Source organism: Microchirus variegatus, assembly GCF_963457635.1.
Source record: "Microchirus variegatus genome assembly, chromosome: 3".
In the NCBI taxonomy this organism is placed as follows: domain Eukaryota; kingdom Metazoa; phylum Chordata; class Actinopteri; order Pleuronectiformes; family Soleidae; genus Microchirus; species Microchirus variegatus.
Genome location: NC_139804.1, coordinates 11,794,488 through 11,805,389, shown reverse-complemented (window position 1 = coordinate 11,805,389; position 10,902 = coordinate 11,794,488). Strand labels below are relative to the sequence as shown.

Below are 10,902 nucleotides of genomic sequence, written 5' to 3'. Positions count from 1 at the left end.
TCTTACACCTAATGACATAGATTAGGTGAATATGGCAGTGTCTTCAGTGGCTGTACATTTAAGTGGTCACAGTAAAGAAGAGTCACATGACTTTCTCAGCTACAAACACATAAAATATGAGGAACACACATGTCACTGCACCTGCTAGTCACAAGTTTCATTTTAAAGCTGTGAAGTCATGCAACCTTTGTACATTTAAATAAAATCACTGTTGATGACTCAGCGTCCACTTCACCTGCTCTGAAGTCTTTAAAGGAATCAATAAAAAAATAAACGACCACATGAGGTGACTTAAAGTTGTCAGCAATAAATCAAACTTTTATTTCTCCATATAGAAAAGAATGAAGTTAAATAGTGAAACAATCCATCAAAAAAAATCTGGCATCTTATTTTCAACCATGGTCCTCAATACATTAACCTTTGTCCCCCCAAAAAAGATCTAACATAGTGTAAATACCATGTTCACAGTAATAAATATTGAAAACAAAATCTTTTTATACATTTACATTATATATATATATATTTGTGTGTATATATATATATATATATTACATAGAGATATAATCATATACAGTAAAAAGTTATTTTCAAGTTTATCAAACATAAAATATTAAAATAAAAATGGCTGAAAACAGAATGATGATTGCATTATTTTCATTCCCAAGGCATCAGTAACCATGGCCAGAGTCTGTAATAAATAAAAAGTGATATTATTTCAAGATTGTAGTGCATCACTGTAAATTAAACAACAACAAAAAATTGTAGTGCAAGTTTTTTTTTCTTTGCGTAATCTTGCAAATGTCAAAATGAAACTAAACGGAATGACGACAATGAAACGGAGTTGTCTGCCGAGCACAGCACAGCCGAGTCCTCGACTTCTGTCTCTTTCTGCAGTGCAGCTTCCTCTGTCGTCATGGCAGCGAAATTAAAAGCTTTCACATGTAGAAAACCATGGCCAGAGAATCAACACCAGGCTTATTTGGCAAAGTATTTAAAGGACAAACAAAAACACACGCACACATTAAGAAACTCTCCAAAAGCTCTTTACAATTCATCTCTGTCGTAACTGCCGAGAAAATGTCTGATGAAATGCATAGAAATTAATCACCAGTCGCAAGGAGTAACTTAAGAGTTGTTTACTGTCATGCAGCATCACTGAGATGCGAAGCAAGGCAGGCATGTGGATGCAGTGAAGGATGTTGGATGGACAAAAGCACTGCCGCTTGCACTTTTCCCTGGCTTCCTTTCCCCCTCTGTGATCAGGAACGGGGGAGGGAGGGAGGAGGGGGAGTCTCCCATTTCCTGTTTGTCTGCAGGCTCCTGCAGAGAGTTTGCTCCGTGTGTGTGTGATGTGCCTGCACGTCCGCTCACACCTCAGCACCCAGCTCAATGACCCCAGTCTCAATAATGGGCACTAGCTTTTCTTCCACCTGTACCAGCAGGATGGTCTTGTCGATATGGGAGCGATTGGCTGGGTCTCGGCTACAAGGCACCCACCGGTGAATCACCTGCAGGGGGCGACAAAGGAGGCAGCTTTAAGACAGTAAGCATTAGGTTGAATTTACTAGGTGTTTATGAGAGAGGAAGTGGGTCAGAGAGGACAAAAAAAGAGGACACAACCATAAACAATACAATCCAAGGCATATTAGAATCAAAAGAGGACAGAGACTATGTGTGCGTGTACTTGAATTTGTTATCTCTTTAGGACCTTTTCTAGCATAAACACCGACCTAATTTAGGACCAGTAGTCCTCATGGAGACCAAAACCTGGTTCTAATGAGGCAGTACCTAATTTTTGAGGAACTGGTTAAGTTTAGGGCTGAGATTTGATTTGTGGTCAAATGTATGAATTTAAATGTATTATTTATGGCCAGGGATGGACTGGGACAGAAAATGGGCCTGTCATCCCCATCAGCTTAGCTGGCAAAGAGTTGCGCTCTGTCCAGGGTTTGCATCCTCCCTGAGACAGACAGATTAATGCATTCGCCAACTGTAAACATGTATAAAGCGACCATTGGCCATTGATGATACACTATCACACAACACCGCCATGTCTGAGTGCATGAGCAGAAACTTTCTTCTTCTGTTATCTACGCCGCGAATAACCAAACCAAAACATGGCTACCGCCAGTAATAATCCGTCTTAGCAATGTAAACGGAAGCACTACAGCAGGGCGTATTCAAGTTTTCCGCTCTGGAAGGTGGTTTCAGATTTTTGCATTTTTAAACCCCCAAAACGTCCACAGTACACAAAAGGCACTTCCGAAAAAATATTTTGTTGTTTTTATAAAAGAAAGAAAAGGAAAACATGGTGCTTACACATCCAGTGTGGCTTCAGAAATTACTTACATGTCCTTCCATGCCCTCTAGAGGGCTCCAGTCTCTCCAGCAGGTCCGTCCTGCCCTAAGTCTCATGGTCTCCTCAGGCCACTGCAGCTCCTTCCTTTTGGATAAGTTGATGTTCTCCAGCACCTGACTCATGTCCACAATCTAGACGATCCACAGAAAAAGAATAATCATCACAACTGTCATGAGGGTTGATGTTCACAGACACAGGTGATTTTCCATCCATCACACTGACAAACAAACCTGGACTCTGTATGAGATGTCATCTCTGCGCACAGTGGAGACAGTGGGGTTGTGTTGTTGAGGGTGGTGATGATGATGGTGGTGGTGATGGTGGTGGTGCTGGCTGAGAGGATCTGTTACTGTGCTGCACAGGCCGTCGTTGCCCAGGAGTCCCACCAGTGTGTGGCGTTTGCAGGGAGGGATGCTGTGGCTCGACAGGGAGGCAGAGGGGCCGGTGGGGCCGGTGGGGCCTGTGGGGTCGGAGGTGGAGCCCAGCCGCAGCTGCAGGGAGGTGGGGAGCGTGCGCAGGGACAGCTGGCTGGTGGAAGAGCGTCGGCACGGCTCCAGGCCCGTGGTGGAGGTGCGGAGGGACGAGTGACGGCTGCTGCTGTAGCGGTAAGAGGATGACTGGCTGGCGACAGAGGCTCGGGCTGGAGAGTGGCGGACTAAGCCAGACTGAACCGACTGAGAACTTTGACTGGTGCCTGAACACAGGGAAGACAAAAGTGGCATAAGATGTAGATTTAGACTAAATAATAAATAAAGAATAAAAAGAGCAACAAAGATTGAGTTTGGGTCAATTGCCCAAACACTGGCTCTTTCGTTTCCCATAATGCACCTCAATTGTTTAACCTTGTCTTTTTTGATTTTTAAAAGAATATATAAAGAAAAAACCTTGTTAAGTTGAACACACGTTTTTCTTCTTAGAACACTACACTGACTTCCATAAATTTAAACAACCTGCAGATATACAAGAACACAGTCTACATGTGATGAGTTAACTGACCTTGATATGTCCTTGTTACTTTGTTAAAGCACACGTAGGTTGAATGAGGAAAAAGAAGGAGGTAATGAAACAACACCAAAAAAAAACTAAAATGAAGATCCTTCTGACAAACGCATTTAATGAGCAGGAATCATCATATCTGCACATCTTTGTGCCCTCATATCTTAACACTACAGCCTCATGATTGAAAGAAAGTGCACAAAGGGGTGTTGCTGCTGTTTTTAAAGGTAATTAGTGATCACACAAATTACAGATTTCGATATGTTTTTTTCTCTTTCCTGCATTTGTATTGTGTTAACTGAAAAATAAAAAGTATTCATGATATAATACTTTCACACGGTATTGAATCTTTATTTTAATATGTGGCTCTGAAATTCAAATACAAGTCCAGTATTGCTGTTTTCAGAGCGAGTATCAGACAAAGTGGTTCTTACCCAGAGGATGTGGCTGGTACGAGTAAGGAGGTACTGGTCCAGACATCCCGCCCTGTGACATCGAGCTCTGCTGAGAGTCGCCCCCCATCCCATTTGCACTGCTGCAGGACAGGCCACCTGCATCTGGGTCCTCTATGTTGCCTCCACTGTTACAGCCAGCACCACAGCCTTTTCTTAATCTATGAGGACAAATTAAAATAGAACATTTTGGAGGCCATGTGAAGTGATAAAAATATGCCTTTGTCAGCTTCTTAAATGTGAATGTTTCTTTGCTCCACAGAACACAGAAATCATTAAAGCATGAATAAATTAGGTTTGCGGATAAAACAAGACATTTGAGAACCATCATTTTGAGGTTTGGGAAAGACTGATCAACATTCTCTGACATTTTATGGACCAAACAACAATCAACATATTCATCAGTTAGTTGCAGGCCAAGATGACTATCAACAATAAAAATGTCCATCCCATTTTTTAAAAATCATATTTCGACTTTCCCTGCTGAACTGTCACGAGTTACAAACCTGTGCCAGGTGCTGACGACAAAGTTGCGGATGTTTCCGATGCTGATGGGGCCTCCCAGGATGTGTCCGAGCTGGGGGTGTGAGTTGCAGTAGGAGGTGGTCAGTGGAGATACGTAGATGGGATAACCGATGGGCTGGTCACATGAAGAGTTGATCATGTTTCGCAGCGCCTGCTTGGCGTTCTGGATGCTCCCACGCTCGGGGTTTCTGTTTCTCAGGAACACCAACTCCTGCTGCTGCCCCGCCCACAGACCTCGGACACATTCTTTATTCACCTGTGAAGCCAGCCAACATTTTATTTAAGATTTCTGTGTATACATTTAACATAACATGCATAAAGTGAAGTTGCAACTCATTTACCAAACATAATCAGGGTATATCCTGAAGTTAAATTCAATACCTTTTTAAGACTTTTTCAAGACCGTCTCAAAATATTTTAAGACCTTATCGTCACTTAAAGCAGCAACACATTTAACTGACAAAACAGTTTTAGTTTGCAATTAAATCTAAAGAGCACAACCGTACAAAGGAACAAAGCTCGAGAGAATACATTAAATCAAGTTTTCTTGCAATTTCGGATATTGTGTTCGCTGTCACAAGATATATAACGTCACATGTACGTGCGCGGCTGATCTTGCAGGGCGAGCATGCCTGTGTATCGTTGTTTTTAATAAACACAGGGAGGAAAACTAATACATTCATGCATACTTTGTGCAGTTAAACTCTATAGACAAAATTTAATACCTCATGAAATCGAGATTAAGACTTTTTAATACTTTTTAAGGGCCTTAATTTTCCCAAAATGGATTTATCAACTTTCAATACTTTTCAAGACCCCGCGAACACCCTGATGATAGATGTAGATAGAAAGTTTGGAAAGCTTGTGTTTTTGTGCCCACCTTGATGACACGAAAACTGAGGTATCGTCGATTGAGCATGATGATTTTGTACTCGTTGGTGCCTTCGTCGAGGACGTGGCGAAGGGCGAGCAGCGATTGTGCATTGGAAAGTACAGCGCTCCTCCAGGCAGGGTCGCCCTCATGAGCGATGACGAGGTTCTGCTGGTGAGAGGAGATGGCCTCGAAAAGAACGGCTGGCTCATCGTACTCGTCGGGGGAAGTGAAGTGGTCCTGAAAAGAGCAAAGACGGAGAGGAGACCTGTTGTCACAGAAATTCCTGAGAACCAGACGAAAAGGTCAAGCCACCGTCTGAGTCTCACCTGGTGTAGTTTGAGAGACATTCGGATTCCAGGCACCACGACTTTCCTGAGCAGTTCCATGTCTGCGAAGATCCACTCGTCTCGTATCGACGAGATGCGGAAATCTCCCTTAAATAATGCATGAAGTCCATAAAGGAAAGACTCCAGGTTACTGTGATGGAAAGAGAAGAGCAACAACACGTTATGAAAACTACTGTATTAAATGCAGATCAAAGACGTGTGTGTCCACTTATTTGTTTTGTGTGCATTAAATATGTTTTATTCTTTTTAAAGTGACAAAAGGAAACGAAAAATTAATCTTTGTTCAGGAAAATGTAAAAACAAACAAACAAAAAACAACAACCGACCACTTAGTTTTTCTTTATGTATTATAAATATTAATGTGAATAATCACTAACATAAACACATATTAAACTTGTCACAGAAAATTACCAAATCTAAACTTTAACAGAAAAAACTCCACCTCACAAAAAAGTGTGAACCGACCCAGACTGATTTTCAAGCTTTTCTCTTCCGGTATCACATCCATATACTGTATATTTCCAAATAAATCAGGAAACAAATATGTTATTTAATGACATCGATTGTCAAATTAATTCCAGAATTGACTACTGTGACTGTAACACAGCGATATGTGGTGTCAGTTCTCACTAACTGTTAGTTTAATAAGCCTTTTCATTCTGGTTTTCCCTCAGCTCAAACGATGTTTTGGATGATATTAGATTAGATTATTTTGTTTTAAGCTTTATCTCTAATTTGGGAAGATTTGCAATCTATTAAAGGAATAAATATGCAAAGAAACTAAAGGTGATGTACAGTATGTAAGGTTGGTCTGTCTCACTTGAACTTGTACAATCTTTAACTATAAATGTACACTTAAAGGTTGGGTTATTGGGTAAGAAAGGTTACTAAATAACCTGGACATATGATGCGCGGCTGTTCCTAGGGCTCTCCTTCCCAGCACACACAGACCGAAACACAGCAGCACCAGAGCCGAGTCCTTCTCACTGTCCAGCGGCTAAAAAAAACACAAACATCAAATCATTTTTAGCTTTACAGTTTAAATAACTTGTTCTATACAGATATTTTCACATCCAGGATAAAAAATAACCAGTTAAAAAAAAAAATCACATGAGGATCAAATGTTATAATTATTAATTAAAATAATAGCAGATTTTATACGTAACTGATTGAGTATAGTTTGTTTTAGCCTCAGTTAGACTCGCAGCTTTACCTTGGCCCTCCGGGAATTGCAGTACTGGATCCATCCCAAGTAAACGCCACAGAAACTGTCTCTGGAGATTCCTGCCAGACGATGGTCGTAGTCCTCGTCAATGTTGGGGTTGAAGGTGGGATCCAGGTCCACGTAGTTCCTCTCACCACATCCTCGCAGGCCGTCTTTCATGGTCTCGTTAGCAAGCCACTCTTCCAGTTTAGTTGAGGCGATCACATAGTAGATAATACCCTGAGAGCAGAGAATAACAGAGCAGTTTTATCATCCTTCTGTCATCTGTAGTGCTTTTCCTTTGAATGGTGGGAGTTGAAAGTGGTCCAGAGACAAAGTAAACACTGAACAGGTGAAACTAACCAGTCACAGGACCAACATACAGAGACAAACAATGATTTAAAGTCATATTTCAGTAAATCTAAAGTCTCTGATTAACCAAACCACCACTAAATCCAACTGAAAACATTAAAGAGCAAACTTAACCTGGCTTTGACCTGAGATCTTTTACTTCATTTTACTATAATCTCAGTAAAATGATCTCAGGTCAAAGCCGTGTTGGAGATAAAAATGATGTGTCAGATGACATATGATCATTTTTATCTCCAACACTTCGCATATTTTTACATGTCTTTTCTTATATTTGACTCTGTTAATTGGTCTTTTTTAGCTTTTACTTTTTAATCTGACACTTACATGACCTTTAATGTCCTTTTGTATCTATTCTTATATTTGAGTTTGTTTTACTAATAAAAAAAATAAATAAATCATTTAATATATAAATAAGTAGTTGTAAAAGGGTTTTAGTTATACTTGACGTTTCCATTAATAACTGCATGCCCAGCTGATTGGCTGGATAATTATCTACACTCTTAGAAATAAGGGTTCCAAAAGTGTCCTTCTACAAGGGCTGAGGTTCTACCTGGAACCATTTGCTCCTGAAAAACCCTTTCCTGAATAAAGGGTTTAAAAACGGTTCTTGGTGGAACCTTTATAAAAAGGTTCTATCTGGAGCCAAAAAGGGTTCTGCTATGGACAAGCCGGAGAACCTTATATGGTTCTTCTTAGCGATTTTTATTTATTATTATTATATTTGCCCAAATAAACACTTAGTCACGTTACTTTGTCTGAAAAGTGCTATGTAAAAAAAAAAAAATCACAGCCCACTCACCTTCACATAGTAGGTGGTGAGGATGCGTCGCAGATCAAACACTTGCAGCATGGAGGCGGCGCTGTTGTCGGTGATGCTGTAGCCCTCCAGCACGTACTTGGTGACCAGCACCTCCCAGGCCAGCCAGCGCTGCCCGAAGGCAGCGTTGAAGGACAGAATGTGAGGGAGGTGTCCAGGCTCACAGCAGCAGCAGCTTTCATCCTCCTCCACCCCCTCAGTGATGGCCTCCACTTCTCTTTGCTGACAGTACGTCCCTGAGGGGTACAAATAAACACATGCATAACATAATCGGCTCCTGCAGGTAGTAACTGAAAGGAACCCTGTTGTTATTCCTCCAAATTATTATTATATCTGTGGCTTTCCGGTCATTTCTGAGGGGGTTAACATGCATAAAAATGCATGGAGGTCATGTTTGGCGAAAACGCGATATTGGCATAGTTCCCGAACCCGTGTGTTGCTCGAGGGCTTTATTCCCCGAATATGCTGAGCATGGGACACGAGGGCCCTGCATTGACTGTGTGCAGTCCTAGTTAAAAATAGTGATTTATTACACTTTGATGGTTTGTGTTAGGCAAAGAAGATTTTTACCGTTATTTAAAGAATTGTAGCTTCTTTATGAAGGAAATAAAGCCCCCCTGATATAAACAAAAAACCAGGTAAAATACAAATATTCATGGACACTTAGGACTCTGAAAGTCCAATCGGCATCATTGGCAAACTTCATGGCTATGATTAAGAATTCAACAAGAAGATTCTTCTTATTCCAGAAGAAGTATGTTTACAACTTTGGGAATACAAATTCTCCCCACCTTGAAGCTCCTTATACAAATGATTAACTCAATCCACAACATGCAGAAATTGACTTTTACACTGCGACTCCAAAAGGAGAAAGGAGACAAATACTGGGAAAAATGGGATTGTCATAAATTCAAAGACCCTTATACTTGTCTGCTGAATATGTGTAGTTTGCACTGTGGACTGCACCTACTGTAACTGTCCTGACCCTCACCTGTTTCTGGGTTACATTTAAAAAAAAAACAAAAAAACTTTAAAATAAAGTGTAAAAAATAATAATAAATAAAATAAAAAAATAAACAGATGCATGATGATACAATCTGCTGCTTCGGCAGATTCACTTTGGCAGTGATTCCCAAAGTGTAGGTTGTGCACCCCTGCTGGGATAAACTGGTACTGCAGGACCGGGAGCGGTAATTAAAAATGAATGCCGAAAGGTTAAGTTTTCTAATTAAGCTTAAAAAAATTATAATTTTTACAATTGGAAAGTGATTAGGAGTAATACAAACAAAATACATGGGTTTTTACTTTACTTTCATGTCTGGTCTGTAGACCTGGTAGAACAGGTGTCACTGAATTTGTTGATGCTCCGTAATCACACAAATATATTCGTATTGTGCACACATTTGTTTTCAATTTAAAGAGTAAGAAGAAGCATATGAACAAAGTAAAATAAAGAAAAACATAATCAAATTCTATTTAAAGCAGATTCAACAGGAAAAAATATTAGAATATTATAAACATATCTACTACACTAGAGAAAGAAAACAGTTAAATGTCTCACAGTGAGTTCATAATAATTATATAATAATTCTGTGTGGCTCACAACAATAGTATCTCATACACTAGCTCATACAGAGAGGTGTGGTTTCACTGACAGCTTAGACCAGGAGGGGGTTGTTCTATGTAAATGTGACGATTCTGTCTCTTGGCTCCCAGAAAGTGTAAATATTTGAGGCTAAAATTCTCCCTAAAGCAGTTTGAGGAGTGCCTATCTTCTTCAATATTATCCAATTTGCATGTGTTGGACATTGTTGGGAAGCTTAGAAATCACACTTTCAGAATCTGAAAGAGATGTCCCTTGGTAGACTTGTGACCGGTTTTGCCATGGCTGGCCACAATTGATGAAACTCCTCATTATGAAGGGTTGAGCATGATGGAATGGTGGTTTTCAGGTGAAAATTGTAAATTGTGTGTATTATAATATAATAAAGCTTGCAAATAGGAAAAAATAAACATAGATATCATACTGATAAAACTATAAAATGTTTGCTTGTGTAGGAAAACATCTCCACTGAAAACTGTGAATGTGCTGACGGGCAGCTGAGGATGTGTCACGAGGAAAGTCTCCAGTTCTGTCAAACTTTCACAGAGTATCACAGGTTTGTAGCACAGAGACATGCTGATACAGCACATAGAAATGAGAAGAGTCCTGTAGATCAAGTTAATAATCCTCATCTATTCATACCTTCTTTATCCAAAACTAGGTCTCATACTTTGTAAATAATCCACAGGATTATGTTAAACCTGAGAAAACAGGTGGACAATGAAAACTCTGCTCTCCATAACAGCTGTAACATTTCCTGAATATTTCCATCTACACATCTTTGACGAGCACACACTCACTCAGCAGTGATCTGCCGTCACACACGTTCTCCTCTCACCTCTGAACTCCAGCCCTCGCAGCTGAAAGGTGACGAGGCCGTTGCCGATCTCGATGAGGTGCACTAGAGCATTCAGGTAGTCGGAGGCCAGGATAAAACAATCCCCTGTGCTGAAGTTTCCCCAGCGGCCCAGGAGGAGGTCACCACACAGACTGTGCTGCAGTGAGCGGGTCAGGTGCTCGTAGAAGATGGAGTTCAGATTGTTGTCATCAGACCCTGAGGAGGAAAAATGACGGGAAAAATATTAATTCACTGTACATGTCATGTAGTCTCTAAAAACTAGTGGTATATACCGGGGAACCATCTCCAACACAAATTTAAAAGTATATGTCGACTCATAACTCCAGTTCTCACCTGGATTTCTGTCCAGCTGAGAGGCCAGACGAGTGTTGGAGTGATCCACTCTCTTTGTGCTGCAAAAATAAGAAGTTTCTAAATCACAGATGATCAGATGCACAGCACTAGATGTATTATACAGTTATGCACACATTTTATATATACAGTTGTTTACATAG

The 10,902-nt window shown here is 40.4% G+C and overlaps 1 protein-coding gene across 1 annotated transcript in view; it reads right to left on the bottom strand.

Annotated features, from left to right (window-relative positions):
- Positions 1–632: 632 nt before the first annotated feature.
- pcnx1 (pecanex 1) overlaps positions 633–10,902 on the bottom strand; it is a gene marked incomplete at its 5' end in the record, with an annotated part of 46,865 nt that continues 36,595 nt past the window's right edge. Inside the window, 13 exons of the mRNA XM_083886077.1 lie at positions 633–1,320; positions 1,374–1,508; positions 2,350–2,490; positions 2,590–3,053; positions 3,790–3,968; positions 4,314–4,588; positions 5,213–5,443; positions 5,533–5,683; positions 6,450–6,550; positions 6,767–6,997; positions 7,929–8,182; positions 10,388–10,603; positions 10,742–10,800. Coding sequence (XP_083742203.1) covers positions 1,153–1,320; positions 1,374–1,508; positions 2,350–2,490; positions 2,590–3,053; positions 3,790–3,968; positions 4,314–4,588; positions 5,213–5,443; positions 5,533–5,683; positions 6,450–6,550; positions 6,767–6,997; positions 7,929–8,182; positions 10,388–10,603; positions 10,742–10,800 — 2,605 coding nt within the window. The 3' untranslated portion in view covers positions 633–1,152. The remainder of the gene's footprint in view (positions 1,321–1,373; positions 1,509–2,349; positions 2,491–2,589; positions 3,054–3,789; positions 3,969–4,313; positions 4,589–5,212; positions 5,444–5,532; positions 5,684–6,449; positions 6,551–6,766; positions 6,998–7,928; positions 8,183–10,387; positions 10,604–10,741; positions 10,801–10,902) is intronic.